This window comes from Ostrinia nubilalis, chromosome 12 (assembly GCF_963855985.1).
Source record: "Ostrinia nubilalis chromosome 12, ilOstNubi1.1, whole genome shotgun sequence".
NCBI classification, from domain to species: domain Eukaryota; kingdom Metazoa; phylum Arthropoda; class Insecta; order Lepidoptera; family Crambidae; genus Ostrinia; species Ostrinia nubilalis.
Genome location: NC_087099.1, coordinates 15,566,097 through 15,584,572, shown reverse-complemented (window position 1 = coordinate 15,584,572; position 18,476 = coordinate 15,566,097). Strand labels below are relative to the sequence as shown.

General features: G+C 35.4%; 1 protein-coding gene across 1 annotated transcript in view; it reads left to right on the top strand.

The window, feature by feature from the left end:
* Window positions 1–14,496, top strand: part of LOC135077055 (iodotyrosine deiodinase) — a 41,254-nt gene extending 26,758 nt beyond the window's left edge. Inside the window, exons 2-4 of the mRNA XM_063971651.1 lie at window positions 3,939–4,160; window positions 6,014–6,330; window positions 13,108–14,496. Of these exons, the coding sequence (XP_063827721.1) occupies window positions 3,939–4,160; window positions 6,014–6,330; window positions 13,108–13,290 (722 nt within the window). The 3' untranslated portion in view covers window positions 13,291–14,496. The remainder of the gene's footprint in view (window positions 1–3,938; window positions 4,161–6,013; window positions 6,331–13,107) is intronic.
* The last annotated feature ends 3,980 nt before the right edge of the window (window positions 14,497–18,476 follow it).

Below are 18,476 nucleotides of genomic sequence, written 5' to 3'. Positions count from 1 at the left end.
AACCAACGCGATCAACCGGCGTGCAGCGATGGCGAACAATGCATTTAGGTCTGGTCGCCATCGCTGCACGCCAGCTGATCGCGCTGTGATCGCGTTGGTTTGGCCGAACCCTAAGTCTAATCGCCATCACTGCACGCCGGCTGATCGCTTGAGATTGCGTTGGTTTGGCTGAACCTATAAAGAAAGAAAGAACAGTTTTTATTTGGTCCAAAACTTATAGGTGCTTTTATACGCTTTGTTGAAGAGTGGCCGGACCTGTGAAGCAACCAGAATAGGAACTTTGTCTGAGCGAGGAGTTTCATAAGGCCTGGAAATAAATGCAATTTACTGAACAAATAGCGTCAACACTAGGATAGGCACTACATTCCAGTGGCAAGTACAATCTGTGGAGGTCTGCGAAAGGTTGGCGTCCAGTCGATCAAGTACCACCTGAAAAGAATACAGTCAGTATTCGCTCATCGTACATACAAAAAGATGGCAACAGTTTTGTATCAGGTTGTTGCATTTTTAAACGTCTGACCATTACGAGTATGTCCTTTTGATTACAATAATCCTTAAAATACATATAAACTTGTGTCATTTTATAATTGGGGACACACCTATTGTTGCTTACTGCTCCAAAAGACGTATAGATACATACCTTGTCATGCTGGCAATACACGCATAAGCTGATAAATGAACTCATGCGGCTCTGGAAAGATGAAAATGTATCACGATAACTACAATAACGATTCACTGAAGAGAGAGACAGTATTTAAAATGGATCTTGTACTCATAAAGACCGATAATTTTACTACGTGGTAAGTAATCATTGGGACGAATTTGTGTTTGATAAACACACAGTCTTACAGGGGTATTTAGTGCAAAAAGTAGTGGATTGGATACTTAAATGACTGAAGCTAAGTTAATTTGTGCTTTGTTAATGACTAAATTACATCTAAATAAATGTATCAATATCGGTATAAAATATTACATCGCCAAAAGTTTCGCAAAATATTAGCAACTAGACTTGCACAAAGATATCTACGTAGAAAATAACGTATCAATTGTTATATATTATAATGTGAATAAAAGCTTCGTGGAAGAATTAGGCATCTAGACTTGCACAAAATTACCAGCACAAAAGTTTCGTGGAAAAACTACGCAACTGAACTTGCACTACGACACCCACCAAATAATATCCTAAAATAAGTATGCAACAATAGATACGCGAAAATGTTTTTTAAAGTCTTCGTGGAAGATGTATGTAAATATTAATATGCTTTTATTCATACGGAACTTTATTAAACAATTAAATGCAAATATATTTACTTCGTTATTGTTATGGAAATTTAGATATTTTAATGTTGCAATATTTTACATATTTGTACATAATTTCTTCATTTTTAAGAAAAAAATTATGAAAAAAATTGACAATATGTATTACCTCCTTCTAGATTTTTTAGTGCAATAAAAAAAATATCGCACAAGTGGACTTGCATACTTCTTCCAGGGGGGGTGCGAATTGTCCAAAGATATTTATCGACACCTTCAGGTTCAATTGTCGTATAAACCATTTTGGCCAAATCGAGTTATATATACCATTTTAATCAGAATTTTTTTCTCTATCGAGCTGTATATTCGAAATATTGAAATTCGCTAAAAAAATGTTTATACGCCCCAAAAAACTATAGCCTAAAAGATAAATAAATACCTTATAAACAGTGTACAAACCGAACGCTTGGTTTTGGTATTTTTGCTAAGATGTATCAACCATACATTTTTTTTAAGCCAGGACGTATAATACTTTCGTAATTGAAAATGGCTTTTACGCCTAAAGACATGGCGTTTTATGTCCAGATTCAACGTCGTAAGTCCACGTATTAAATATGGTAATTATCTGTTTCATATTCATATTCATTTATTTATTGCATCACATATGTATGTATGTACAGTAAGTAAGTTTTCCTTATTATAAAGTTAAAGAAAGTTGATTGTTTCTACTTTTAAAGATAATAACTCGATATAATATAAGGTTGCTTTCCAGGTCCAGTACATCCGTGAATAGGGATGATGACTGGGTCATGAAATCGAAATTCTATTTAGTCCGTCAGACAGAGAATTAGAAAATTTAGACCCCATATTTCCCATAATCGAAGAATTACAGTATTATATTGAGTTGAAATGTCGCGTGACGTCACTTTTGAGTAAAAATTCTACTCAAGCGTGACGTATCGCGCCATTTCAACTCGATATAGCACTGTTATCATTAAATTATGAAAGAAAATAAAAAAATATGAGTCTCATATTTTCCAATTATCTGTTTGAAGGACAAATAATTGAAATTTTGTCATCTAGCCTATTGATCTTGACTAAATGTGATGAATTCAAGACTTTTAAACAAAGAAAACAAGCCATAGTGTGCTCATGAAGGCTATTTATACCCTTTTGAGATGCTCTGTAATAGTTTATTACTTTACCAGTACTCCAACTTTTAATTGTTGCCAGTAGTGGTTACTTTTAGCTGTAATTTAAATTTGGGTCTCTTGTAAAGATATAAATTCCTTAGAGAAATTATCAAAAAATTACAAAATCCTTCGCCTGAGCATACTGGGGCTCTTCTCTTTATGCAAAATTTATCATAACCAAACGAAATCAATATGCGTCAGCAGAGAACCAGGAAAGCTGTCTTAATGTTTTGCTGTAAAGGTATTTTTTTGTTCAAAATTTATAGTGATTAGTTTTGTTTACAATTATTAGAAATATTATTTGTTTTGCCATAATTTTCCTGCAAAATTGTAAAAAAAAAAATGTTATTTTTCGTAAGCAAGCAAATTTATTATTTCTACCTCAACCAAATATAGTTTTTATACTGTTAAATATCTTTGTGCAAATTCTCTAAACAACAAAAGCCTAGAAATAGTAAACAATACATTATTTACATACATAGTTTTAATAATACATTTGAATAAATCACTTTATCAATGGTTATATAAACCAAAAAAAATACATCTAATGGTTTTTAAGCCATCAATTTCAGTCTCGTCTTTACAAAAAATTCAAATACGACGTAAAGAGTTATTTTTAGGTCAAATATAATGGGTCGTATAAACCACCGAGTGCCTTTTTCAACGACGTAACTCCAAGCTAACTTTAAAACTACTGAAGATGCCCATTTTTTAAATATTTAGACTTTTTCATCGCAAAAATTGAAAAATGTTTTCTCTTGGACATTTTTTTATAACTTCTCAAATAAAAAAGTTACGATTTTTTTATTAAAAAAAAAAACGTTTTTTGGCTCTCCTGAAAAGTAGGGTTTTGGTTTATACGACAATTGAACCTGAAGGTATCGTTATTATTTATCTCTACTAGTGCAAGACAGATCGAAATTCTATTTTATAACTAAAACTTATCATAGAAGCAATGAACCCTTTGCATAAAATCGAGAAAAAAGTTGTTAATTAATTTATGTTGTTATTCTTATCTTGTCCAAGATAACTTGCATGTATAAATCACGTGGCTAACAGCACAAAGTTCAACTTTAACCTTATCGCAGAGGTTCCGTCAATTATTCAAATACAATTTTGATAAAAAACTTATTTCTTTTTCCATAACCGCCTCTGTGGTCTAGTGGTTAGACCACCTGCTTCAGACGCAGAGGTCCCGGGTTCGATTCCCAGTGGGGGCAGAATTTTCTGTTCGGTTTGGTTGGTGGTAGGGTTTGTTCCAAGTCCGCCTGGCTAGCTACCACCATCTTACCTAAGTCTGTCGCCATAACAACAATTTTGTGTTCGGGTAGTTAGAGGTAAGATAGCCAGTTCCTCTGTGGTGGAGGATTCCGGGTGAAGCTCGCTTCCACCTTCGGCCTGATCATCACTTACCATCAAGGTGAGATACAGGCCAAGAGCTTCCTCGTTGTGGATAAAAAAAAGTTAACCCCTTATTTTTTCCAATTCCAGAACGAGATTTCCCAGAAGATGACGACGACCCAGACCAACTCATCCCCGCCCTTCCAGAAAACACTCCTCACGTCCCCTACAAGCCGGCGAAGAGGTCCGACGAGGAGGTCCTCAAGAGGTCCAGGGAGTACTACGAGCTGATGGCGGAAAGGAGAACCGTAAGGGCATTCAGCCCTGAACCAATACCAGATGGTGTGTTGGAGAATATTATTAAGACTGCAGGTGAGTTAATTTGTATACAGAGCCCAACAGGGTCCTTAATGATCTCTATTGTAACACACTGTAACATCTACGTATGTACTATTATGGAAGAAATGAAGATATTTAGTATTGAGTTTGCTGTCAAAGCAGAAAGCAGAATTTTGGGAGAAAAGATGGAAAGTTCTTTAAGACTGGGTTGTCAGTATTTACAGCAGTAATGTGGCCAAATCAAATAAATACTTTTTTGGATTAGTGCCCATTTTGTATGACTGTTCGTTCAGAGTAGTCTCTGGTTAGATAGAGAGTGAATGAACTAACAATAAGTTTCTTCCGTTACTCCTTTTCACCACCAGATTAAGGCTGTCCCAAAGTGGTGGTAGGGCAAGCTATATTTATATAATTACAGCTCGTAAAATGTACGTCTAAAATCATTGTTTGACCTGTAATAGCCGTTATGTCTTGAGGAATTTGTGACCATTAAATTTTTTCGCAGCCTCATTGGCCTCCATCCATAAGATAGACCGACGACCTCATAAAGGTAGCAGGAAGGCACTGGATGTAGGCCGATACCAACCGGGCCATGTGGAAATCATTGGGGGAGGCCTATGCTCAGCAGTGGTCGTCCTGTGGCTAAAATGATGATGATGATGATGATGAACTTTTTTCATTTAAACTGCTTTATAATGTAAACGTTTTAAGCAATGATAAAACAGATGATAGTTTCCGTACACTGGCATTATAATAATTGGTCCATCCGTGATACGATATCACTAATTGCCCTGGATGACCGACCTCAGTCGTTAGTGCCAGTTATTGCCCCAGCAGATGGGGCAATTATAATAATTGATATCAAACAAGTAATTGCGCAAATCTATTTTTCTTATTTTGTACTGATATAATAATAATTATAACATTATTTTACAATAATAAATTAATAAAATACGGATGATGATGCAGTAGGTAAAACAAAAAAAAAATTAATATCAAACTCAAAAACTTACTGTCTGGTTAACATTGTATAATGTAAAAAATTAAAATATTGGTTTATCCAAAACAAATTGTTGGATAATTAGCCAAAAATACAAACATTTATAATAAACATTCTCCAGGTTACACCCATGTTGTATGTTGACCACAATCCCAGGCCAAAAAATGGACCATCCTTTTAAACCTTTAAATCCTCTACGACTTCAGCTTAACAGGGACTTAGGTTCTTCAATGAAACATTCACTGTTCCCGCCTTAGGCAGTTCGATATTTTCAAGTTGTATATTTAAAACATTCACTGACTCCCAGGTTGATAGTCCGAAATCTACTTGGTTATGTTAATACATAACTTTAGTCAGAATCATGCCTAATTAATGAACGGTTGTAAGCCGCCCAGTCGTAATCATCTTGGATATACTTCCGCCACTCTTCCTTGCGCCGAGACATATCACTGTACAAGTATAATGACGTCACCAGTATGCAGACGAAAACTGCGATTATTGTTATTTTGTACACCCTTTTAATTTTAATTAACATTTTGTTTACTTCTATTAAAATAATAATTCACAAAATTGAAGTTTTGATGGCATTATTTGAAATATTATGACAGCAGACTTCATGAGTTAGAAGGGATGACATTAGAGTTTTTAAAAGTTAAACTAAATTAGGGCAAAGGAAAATAAAATATTATCAATATATCAATATAGTATATCAACTATAGAAGATAAAGTGATGATTAAGGATAAACCGATAAACCAAACTTCCAATTTGCTCCTAAAACATAGATCGTCGATCTGATCCCTAAAAAGCATCATTCAAATCTTGGTAGTTGAGACTCTTGGGCTATCTGGTGCAATCGAAGTCTCATGAAGTTATTTCTAATTTCAGGCACATCCCCATCGGGAGCCCACACAGAGCCGTGGACCTTCGTCGTGGTCCAAGACCCTGACATGAAAGAAGCCATCAGAACCATAGTGGAAGAGGAAGAGGACCTGAACTACTCCAAGAGGATGTCCAGGCAGTGGGTGACGGACTTGAAGCCCTTCGCTACGAAGCCAATAAAGCCGTATCTGTCTGATGCACCAGCGCTGGTCTTGGTCTTCAGACAGACGAACAGTTGGAGACCAGATGGGAAGAAGAAGATGCATTACTACAGTGAGATCAGCGTGGCTATCGCAGCTGGGATATTGCTAGCTGCTATACAGGTGAGAAGAGGGGTTGGTGACAAATGTATTCTACTCTGCCGTCACCACACGGCTCACTTAGGCGTAAGAGGCGACTTAGGGACTACACATCAAACAGAGAATTGGCAGCAGGGCTCTCTGAAAAACATCATTCTTTTAAACTGTGATCTCCAACCCGCCTGCCAAGCGTGGGGATTATGCCAAAACCCTCCACTATAGTGGAGGAGACTCTTAGTCCAGCAGTGGACTGTAAACGGCTGTTGATGATGATATAGGTGAGATGAGACGCGAGAGTTCTCTCAAAATTCAGTTAGATTTATTCATAAAACATGTTTTGTAGTCTCATAAAGGTAGCAGGAAGGCGCTGGATGCAGGCCGCTACCGACTAGCTAAATTGGAAATCATTGGGAAAATTAAATGATGATTATGATGATGATGTTTAGTCTTATGTTTAGTAGTCTAATGGGGTTTTTGTCAAGTGCGTGCCTTTTATGAACTTCAGAAAGTCTCCATCGTCATAAACACACTGATGAACTAAGTGGAAAAGAAAAGATTAACGCCATTTAAACATTTTGTAAAATAATTTAAATTTTCCAGCAATAAATTTCAATGGTTATCATCAGCTCTGTAATCTACTGCTTATTACATCCATATTTATTAGAAAGGCTATAAAAAATTTATTTATCAACGTCGCGTTGTAGGCATATTTTCAAAAATGTTATAAAGATACGTTTTATGTTTGATGATAGGTGTTTATGCTTAGCAAGCTTAGCTTTTATCTAAACTCTGAATTCTGTGACTTGACGAAAAATTAATTTTGTTACATTTTTTGCAAAAAAAATCAAAATATTAATTAACTACAGTATAGCCTGACCAGGAACATAAAAACCCTGGCATAGAGGCGCGTCAATTGCATTTGATAGTGCAACACTGAGTACAGTCGTACCTGTGTTAAATTAATAGGCTAACTTTATGTATCAGGATTCAGGATTACGGGCTAATTTGATATTTTCATAAATTAACGAAAAAATATTATTATAGGTAACCTGGTTTAAATAAATTAAATGAAACCATCAATCGAGCTAGTAGGATTTATTTTATTATTCATCAATAATCGGACATCATCCATTTTGGTCCAAAATCAAAAGTGCCGGCCAAAAAATAAAAGTGCTGTAATCTGATAGAATACGTCCGCCTTAGCATTTATAAAGCTGTAGCACCACTGTGCATCGTAGTATTTGAGTTCTAAAAATATATGAAACGACTGACTTTGATCTCAAATACTACGACGCACAGTGGTGCTACAGCTTTGGTGTCATAGTAACAAATGCTAAGGCGGACGTATTCTGTCAGAATACAGCACTTTTTTTTTATTGGCCGACATTTTTGATTTTGAACAAAAAATGTATGAATCGTCGATGAATTTTAGATCTCAAATACTCGACGCACAGTGGTGCTACAGCTTTGGTGCCATAGTAACAAATGCTAAGGCGGACGTATTCTGTCAGAAGACAGCACTTTTTTTTATTGGCCGACACTTTTGATTTTGAACAAAAAATGTATGAATCGTCGATGAATTTTAGATCTCAAATACTCGACGCATAGTAGTGCTACAGCTTTGGTGCCATAGTAACAAATGCTAAGGCGGACGTATTCTGTCAGAATACAGCACTTTTTTTTTATTGGCCGACATTTTTGATTTTGAACAAAAAATGTATGAATCGTCGATGAATTTTAGATCTCAAATACTCGACGCACAGTGGTGCTACAGCTTTGGTGCCATAGTAACAAATGCTAAGGCGGACGTATTCTGTCAGAAGACAGCACTTTTTTTTATTGGCCGACACTTTTGATTTTGAACAAAAAATGTATGAATCGTCGATGAATTTTAGATCTCAAATACTCGACGCATAGTAGTGCTACAGCTTTGGTGCCATAGTAACAAATGCTAAGGCGGACGTATTCTGTCAGAATACAGCACTTTTTTTTTATTGGCCGACACTTTTGATTTTGAACAAAAAATGTATGAATAGTCGATGACTTTTAGATCTCAAATACTCGACGCACAGTGGAGCTACGGCTTTGGTGCCATAGTAACAAATGCTAAGGCAGACGTATTCTGTCAGAATACAGCACTTTTTTTTGTTGGCCGGCACTTTTGATTTTGGACCAAAAATATATGAAACGTGGATGATGTCCTTTAGAACTTGAATATTCAACTGCAATGTCTGCTCATGGACGCTTCAAACTCGGTACTTCTTTCCCAATTCCATAAAATTCAACACTTAGAAAGTGACAATTTTTTTTAAAATAGTTGAAACAAACCACAGCTAATTTTCATAGTGGACTGTACTATACGATAAACATGTCAGTCAATTTGACAACCTTTGTCGGAAAAATTATTCAATGAAAATATTGTCCGAACCCTTAGTATTTCTCTTCGACAAATACTTAAACACATTGTGAACCACTTTTCTTTCACGACTATAAAAAGATTTTAGCAATTTAATTCACAAAATCAATTGCGCACATTTAAAATAAAGTTTGTTTACACTTTGACAGCAATAGACTGACATGCAAGGTGACATGTCAATGAAGTTTTCAGTTACTGTTGCCATTAAAAGAAATTAGTACCATTAGTTTTCCGCAACATGGCGAGGGTTTTTATGTTCCTGGTCAGGCTATAAAAGTAATTTCTGATTTTATCACAGACATAAAAAATGCAATGAATGGTCTATGGTTTACAAAATGCATACGTATAAATACCAATGAAGTTAAAAAATAAAGGTTCTTCCTTACGATATTGGTTTTGATGGTGCATGATAGTCACGGCTACAACTCACGACTTTGCCTAGCAACAACGCTATGCTATTTTTATCTTCTCCGCAATCTATAGTATCTTATCTTCAAGGGCTTCAGTTTTTATATTATCATTCATATCTTCAATTAAATCGTAGTTATCATTCAAACCTACAAATCGCACCCTTAATAATATAGGGGCACAACTCAAAATTTTTGGTTTTTTACTTTTTGTACTAGAGAGGCACATTTTCGTAAGTTCTACAAGATGGCTTTCACAGAAATCGAAAACAATGATCAGATAAAAGAGTTCTACATTTTGTGCCCCTTCCATACTTTCGTCTCTCTTCCCGCTAGAAGGGCTGAATCAGAGACATGCCGATATTTGTCGAATCCGGCCCCCGCGACTGTGGTCCAATTTGGAGTTGTGCCTTTGTGTGACAAACTTTTAAGTAAGTGTTAGTGAGCTAAGACTAATAAATTCCTTATATTTCTAATAATATGTTACATTTTCATTTTTATTACATTGATAAAGTCCCGTTAATCATAGAAAATTATAAAATATAACTTTAACTTTAGTTAGGCGGACCATTGATGGGTGTTTGTAGTTAAATTTACAACTCTCCTATAAAAGTAATTTGCTTATTGGTATTAATTTTCATACCTATTGGTTGATTAGGAGCCTATAGAATGTTTTATCGCGATGCTAAGAAATAAAGCGGTGGTTATGAAATACTTCCCGACAAATAAACTAATGATTTATTTATTTATTTATTTTTATTTATTTAATAGGACAACCAACAAGACATACACTGGAAGACAATCAATATTTACAACGTATTTAACTTAATCTAAGTGCTGCCTTAATTATAGGTTGCCACGGCATGCAATAGTGGACTTATACATAAACAGTGTCTACACTTAAAGAAAAGAGTTTCTTCAGCGAGTATTATTTAGCTGGAATAACATTTCGCCAGCGACTCGATGCGAAGCTGTTTAGGATTTTGCGCTTAAATGAAAGTAGCTTGTCCCGAAAGACATCTAGATCAAGATCGAGGTTCCTTGATATACTGTTAAACTGTCTTTGGAGTCTGTTCATGGTGGCGTAGTGACCTAAATTGCTTTTGCAGCCTTTAATATAAAACGGAACATACCTAGCGCGACGTGCCAATTTAAAGGGAACATTGAGATTTATTAATTCTAGCAAAAATGGGCAGTCCGCAATACCATTAATGATTTTATAAAGGAATACCAGGTCAAGCAAAAGCCTGCGGTCCTTTAGACTATCTAGTTTAAAGTGGGCTAGTCTCTCCTCATATGAAGGAAGCTGTTTCACTTTATGTGTTTGGAACGAGAGGTGCCACAGGAATCTCTTTTGAATATGATCTCTTTTGAATGATTAATAAAATAAGAGACATACCTACGTGTTAAGGCTATTAACGTTCGCTCGGGGCTCGGGTTGGCTTTTTTCTTTGTTTATTTTATGAATTAACGCACTAGTCAGCTAAAAGGTGAATTACTTTAATTTGATAGTGTTATAATTTTTAATTATATTATTCATTAATTTATTACGGTCACATAAATTGATGCTAATTAATCACTCAGATTCTGAGGACTGAAGATACATCGAATTTATTTTAAAATTATCTTTTCACGTATTAAGTTACTACAATTTTACTGATCAGCTATTAGACCTTGAAATTATCAGTTTGTCTAAATTTAAGTTCTAAAGTGCTTTTTGTCTTAAAAAATATGAGTTCGTAATGAAATCTTGTGTTAACACCACTAACAGTTTTTATTAATATGTGGCAAATATTGTACACAAAAGCAAAGAAAAAAGATCACGGAGTTTGTGATAACAAACCAAGCATACTTTGGGATAAAAATTGTACAAAATAATAAATATTGGGTGACCAATATCGTCGTAAACCTTGTGTACCTAGACTCTTTGCAATACTGAAGTCAAGCAGGACGTAAATGGCTTCTATTTGGAGGGCCAAAGATATGTATTGAGCTTTCTAATCACTAAAATGATCAAAAGCAAAATGATGATGAGTACGGAAAAATTAAAAGCAGCTATCTTCGATGGACTGCAAATCCGTGCTCTTATAAAAGACTGTATTTGTAAACCTTATAACACAAATTGAATCTGAAGCATGGCTAAGGTGCTTTAGTAGTAAAATATTTTTTGGGGAATGTTAGAACACCAGAATGGATATTCTTGTGTTCAAAATTGGTTACTAAAATCCTTCAAAAATTACACACGCCAATTTGAGTATTAAATTGTATTTTTTACAATAGCCATTTGAACTGATTCCCACATAATGTGGGTGATTATAGTAAGGGACAAGGAGAACGGTTCCTTCCACCAGGACAGCAGGATAGTGGAAAGAAGATACCAAGGTACTGGCTGTTGGACTTTAATAAGTGATTATCCTGAACAAATCCATAACAGAAAACCTTACAGAAAAAGTTTCTGTATGTTTTTTCTTTATTTGATGAAAAGCATATTTTTTATAGGGTAAGAGTCCCTATCTATCTAAGTAAAAATATTTTGAATGCATAAAATTTGTATTTTCATGTCGGTTTTCTCAGAGAAATAGCTAATAGTCTTTATTTTAATCTAATTCGACATCTATACTTATAATAAATCTGTAGAGAGGTCAATTCTGTACATGAAATATATTTTCAAAATAACTATCAGGGGGTGATTAGTGATCGATACTGATGCCAAAAATGCAATCAGTAAATTTTTTGTCTGTCTGTCTGTCTGTCTGTCCGTCTGTATGTTCCTTATAGAAACAAAAACTACTCGACGGATTTTAACGAAACTTGGTACAATTATTCTGCATACTCCTGGGCAGGTTATAGTATACTTAGGAATTCCCACGGGAACAGGAATTAGCGGGAAAATCCTTTTGTATGAAAAATCTTAACCGCTTAAGTTAGACGCTTGAAATTTGGTATGTAGGTACCTTAGTAAACTTAAAGCTTAGTTACAACAGGATATTGCAAAATTCCCACGGGAACGGGAGTTAGCGAGAAAAAACATTTGTATGAAAAAGTCTAAACCGCGTAAGATAGATGAAGGGGGTAAAATGGGATCCACGCGTACGAAGTCGCGGGCGGCCGCTAGTATCTAATAATTTTCTAGTATTCAGCACCCTACTCTTATACTGAATTGGCTATAAGCTACTATACCGCACAATAACTGTCCCCAATGTTATTGGGCGTAAATCAATATAAAAATCGAATAATACACTTATTTTTAAATATTAGAGAGCAATATTAGGGAATATGCCATATAAAACAATTCAGCCTAAGGATTAGATGGGCACAAGTACAAGTAATACCCAAAATCACAACAACAGAAATAGTAAAACAAAGGCCTAACTTTGAAATATTTTTTTAAACAATTTTTTTAAATACTCATAATCAATATTTTCAAAAATGTCTTATGTCAAATTATTTAACAGATACCAGTGATGAAGTATGCTTAATTTGAAAGTTGTAGCTGATAAAATAAAGATTTTAGAGCCAATTATGTAAAAAACCGCGATCCGCCGATTGGTTTTTTGGCTTTTCCCAAAAAACTGAATTTTGGAGTTGTGCCCATTCATTATTAAGGGTGCGAAATGCAATAGCGCTAAATATTTATTTTGCCACACTTTTGGAACAGGTACGAGTATTTTGAATTTGGACCAATGTATTTTTTCACCAGTTAGCGTCACTGGTGATTTAAAAATGGTATCGCCAGTGTTCAACTAGTAAACGAATCACGAGATATTTTTATCAACACTATAAATGTAAATGAACAAAGAAAATAAACAGCATTTGTTAGCGTCTGAGCTTTGACGAAATTATTATAAGCTTCGACGTGGCTCCGATCTAGTACCTACATAAAATGTGAGAGATGGCGCTGTATGCATAACAATTAAAAAAGATTCACCAACAAAAGTGACCACCACCAAAATAATGTTACTTACCTTCTATTTCCAGTACTGCGGTCTAGTGGCCCTCACATCCACTCCTCTGAACTGCAGCCCTCGCCTTCGAGACCTCCTCTCCAGGCCACCCAACGAGCGGCTGGAACTCCTGCTGCCTGTGGGGCGCCCGAAAGATAGCGCCACTGTGCCCGACCTGAGCAGAAAGCCGCTGGATGAGATCCTGGTCAAGATATGACAGAAGAAATAGAAGAATTTGCATACAATTTTTTGTGAAGGTTTATGAGAAAATACAGTCCATAACTAAAGCGGGTTTTCCACCGCGAGCGATTAGTTAATGACTCCGTTTACCTCTCAATACAAAAATGCATGCATCTGTCCACCAACAAAGAGTCGAGCGAAAATGACAATGAGGGCAAAGAGAGTAAAAAATGAGCTCGCTCATAAAATCAATACTTCTGAACCCTTTCTCGTTGGAAAATCAATTTTATTTTATGTACTAGGAAGACCGCTCCGCTAGACGTCCCTAGTTCATTCCTCTTTGGCGGTGGAAAATGGGCCTAAATATCAGCGAATCCAAACATAATAATTATCTCTCTCTCATAGCAAAATGCTGAGTAATCATCGACAGATATTTGAAATTATAGGCCTACGATGCATCATCAAGCATCATAAAGGTAGCAGGAAGGCGCCGGATGCAGGCCACCACCAACCGGCCATTGTTGAAATCATTGGAGGAGGCCTATGTTCAGCAGTAGACGTCCTATGGCTGAAATGATGATGATGGGGCTTAGGATGCGTGGCAGTTCAACTTTTATCGAGGCATTTTATCGATTTTGCACGATGAGACCATACATTTTGTCGTCTAAAATCGTCGATAAGATTTTATCATGGCGCGCATTCTCATCCTCATCATGATAATTTAAGTAATTTTACTGCTTAGAAAATGAATGATTTGTAATAAAGTCTAGAAGTTCAAATACACAATAGGCTATGAATTTCATAGAAATCATATGAAATCATACCACCCGCTGAATTATGTTTATCTCTTATCAAAAGAGAAAACAGTTATAACTAGAATAACTAGAAAATATTGGGATTTTTAGGGTTCTTTATGTCATTACATTTAGGGAATTATTCCCTAATAATGTGGTGTTTATAAGTGAATTTGATAACTTAGGAAACTGACCTAAAGTCATACTTATTGTAAGCTATATTTTTTATATATTTTTATATTCTGTTTACTATGATACTTAGTCACTACTATTGTCCTAGCCTTAAAGACTTGAAAGCTCAACTATTTTTAAGGTATTTGCTTTAATATAGAACTTCTAATTTTCGTTTCAATAAGCTGAATTTGTGATACTCATTGAATTGTGCAATTAGTAAATACCTAATTATTTTGTAAGTATTTTTAAATAGTAAATAAAATATCTGAAATAAATGTGTGTATTTATTTGTTGTTATGTACTTAACTCTCACCAGTTGGTGGTGATCGTCAAAATGGAGGGACCAAGTCTTGGATTTCCAACCGACCTATATAAAATTTTTATGCCATTAATCTACTGTTTGCTACCTATGCAATAATTTTAGCTACCTCAATATACATAATGATTTACATCTAAAGACTGGCTGTGCAGAAATAAAGTGCCAGCCATAAAATAATAGCAAGATTTCCGCGCAGTGTGACTATTCGCAGAGATACGAGTAAATGAAACTGTAGACAATTAAATATACCTACATGTCTGTCTAAATCATCCAAGGCGTGCATAAAGTTTTATATTAAGTTTTCATTTCTTCAACTTTCTGGATGTCCAGTGCTGGACAAGGGTTTTGCCGAGGTGCTTCTAGCGATCCTCAACAGATTGTCGGTCATCCGAATGGGAGGAGACAATATTAAAAAAACTTAAAATGGGATGTCGTATAATACAAAACAACGTTCAAAACACGATTCAATCGTCATTTTATAATACGGGCCTTAGTTTTATATTGTCCCATATCTGACGCATTTAATTTTACCTATAAAATGATTACAATAGATCTACTACACTGTGTGGTAGCTAAAATAGTGTAATCATGACGAATCTAAATGCATCACGTTTTGAACTAATAACTTACTCATGTCTAGCTTAGGTACACTAGAACAATGTAATTATTAATTATGTGACACCTTTGGCCTTTAATTATTGGTCTCTGCGCTTACGTCAACTAAATGCTTGGGTAAAATCGACGTATGACAATAAAGTTTACGGCACACCTTGTGTATTATTTACCTATCGAAGGAAGAGTTATTACCAACTCTTCATAACCTATCATCATCATCATCATCATTTCAGCCATAGGACGTCCACTGCTGAACATAGGCCTCCCCCAATGCTTTCCATGTTGATCGATTGGTAGCGGTTGGTCCACCTACAAGGTGGACCGACGACATCGTAAAGGTAGCAGGGAAGCGCTGGACGCAGGCCGCTAACCTATTATACCCATCTATAAATAGATAATAATAAAATTACTTATTAATAAGAGTCGAAAATCCTGAAACGCAGTGTAAAAATGTCAAAACCATTGCACAAGGAAAAGTATGTGCATAAAAAACTACACAGTTTTAATTCACAGAATAGAATTATTACAAAATAGGTACCTACATACCAACTGGTTTTATCCATTAGACAAATGTTTTTATTGCAAATAGTAATAGTTAATTAAAGTAAATCCAATTAATATTATAATTTATTACACACTTAAAGCTGGAAGACGTAGCGTGGGCAGGCCTCCTACTAGGTGGACCGACGATCTGGTAAAGGTCGCGGGAAGAGCCTGGATGCGGGCAGCGCAGGATCGTTCATTGTGGAAAACCTTGGGGGAGGCCTTTGTCCAGCTGTGGACGTCATTTGGCTGAAACGAACGAACGAACGAACACACTTAAAATTGTACTTGCCTTGAAGTTATCAAAAAACACGTGGTAGGTAAGTAGGTACCTACTCGAATCTATTTGCCAGGACAGGACAGGACAAACCTATGTACTTAGTCCCTATTTATTTAATAAGCTATGAAGTACAGCTTATCAATTTATGTATTATTCTAAACTTAAGTTGCAATTCCCATTCCCATTAGGCGCAGTGTAAAATGTCCTAGGATAGTTATTTATTATTATTATTTATTACAAACGGGCAATTAAGTTTCACCATCAATTAATATTAGAATAAGACCCAAATAAGGAACGCTAAAGTGTTAAAACGGTCACTTAGTGGAAAAACAGCTCAAAAACGTTGTGGTCATGTTTCCCTAGAATATCTGCTAAAAAGTTTGAAGAATAGGAAGACCGCAAAGCCAACTTTTTATGTATTTATCTCTATTGTATAAATTGTTGGCGCTTAGGAGTTTTTGTGAGCCTTCAAGCAGTTTATTATAAACTAGCGGCCGCCCGCGACTTCGTACGCGTGGATCCCGTTTTACCCCCTTCATCTATCTTACGCGGTTTAGATTTTTTCATACAAATGTTTTTTCCCGCTAACTCCCGTTCCCGTGGGAATTTTGCAATATCCTGTTGTAACTAAGCTTTAAGTTTACTAAGGTACCTACATGCCAAATTTCAAGCGTCTAACTTCAGCGGTTTAGATTTCTCATACAAAAGGATTTTCCCGCTAATTCCTGTTCCCGTGGGAATTCTTAAGTATACTATAACCTGCCCAGGAGTATGGAGAATAATTGTACCAAGTTTCGTTAAAATCCGTCCAGTAGTTTTTGTTTCTATAAGGAACAGACAGACAGACAGACAGACAGACAGACAGACAGACAGGCAGACAGACAGACAAAAATTTTACTGATTGCATTTTTGGCATCAGTATCGATCACTAGTCACCCCCTGATAGTTATTTTGAAAATATATTTCATGTACAGAATTGACCTCTCTACAGATTTATTATAAGTATATAGATAATCTAATATCGTTCAATATTATTAATTTTTAAATTATGCCGTTTCATCGAATGGACGAAATATCGAATGCCGTATCATCGAAAGGTTATTGTATAAGAATTAGCTAATACAATAATTTCGCGATGATAGATGTTTCACCACGAGACCACATTGCAACGCTTTGTGAGCTTTATTTTTTCTCAGTGAGCGTTTTCAGTCTTGGAGCATAACATTTATGCGCAATAAAGTATTTGAATTTGAATCCAATCACGCATAGGTACTCGTGCATCTTTATAAGGGCGTGACATACCTACTAACATAAAATATGCTATTTATTATTTACAATTTGATAAGATTTTGAATATAAAAACAATGTAGACATAACGCAATAAATGAAATAAACATACTTAAATTAAAAGTATGTCCAAAGAGATAAATAAAAATACATTACCAAAACCAAGCTTTCATTGAAATGCTTTTTAATAAGAAAAAAAAATCAATTTCATTCATTTATTAAATCATACAATTTATGTGAAATAAAAGCTTGTCGTAAACTTTTACAATGAAAGCTTAGAGTCAAATCGCTAGGTTACGTTTTCTAATGAATTCATATCCCGCAAAAAAAATTAAGGTTGCTCATCGAGGTAACTTCTGTAAGATGTTAAATATACACACACAATAGATAGGTATACCGTTATGAACAGTACCTTACAATTAACATACTTACACTTTTTATAGCCAACAATCATAAATTAATTAACGTTATTTAGACACGGCGTTGACATATCCACGTGCGAAACCACGTTGTAGACAAAAACCGACAACGTGAGTGTAGATTAGAATCGAGAGGAGCTTTAAGGTGATAATCATCATCATCATAAACATCAGTCAGTAGCGGTATGTTGTTTAGACCATTTTGTTAATTACACTGTAGGAGCTGAACTATGTTCTTTAAGCGGAACGTACTGTAAAACTCAGAACACACGGTGTAACGCAACTGCAACGAAACTGCAACTTCCAGTTACTTTGACCAGTTTCAAACTGGTCGCGTCATGTGTGGTCTCTCAACGGACGCTATGGCAGAAACTGAGATGCAACTCAAAAGTAACTAGAAGTTGCAGTTTCGTTACAGTTGCGTTTCACCCTGTGTTCTGGGCCTAAATGTCACCATTTTACCTAGGTATGATTCACAATAAAGACTTTTGTATTTGTAAGCATTCAAACTTCTTACTTGTAAGGATTTGTTACAAAATAGGAGGTGTGGTGCTTAGTATTAGTGGAGTATTTTGGGTAAGTTCCTAAATGTGACGTAATCTCAGGGAAGATTTCATGCATAGGTCATATAAATTACCTATCAGTAGTAATATTCCATCTGATGGAAGGATTCTGTGATAAGGACAATTGGTTTGTTTTCTCTATTATTAATCATCACTTATAATAATGAGAAAGAAAACACACCATTGCGCACCTGTACTCTAGCGGTAAGACTCTCTCTAAGACCTTACG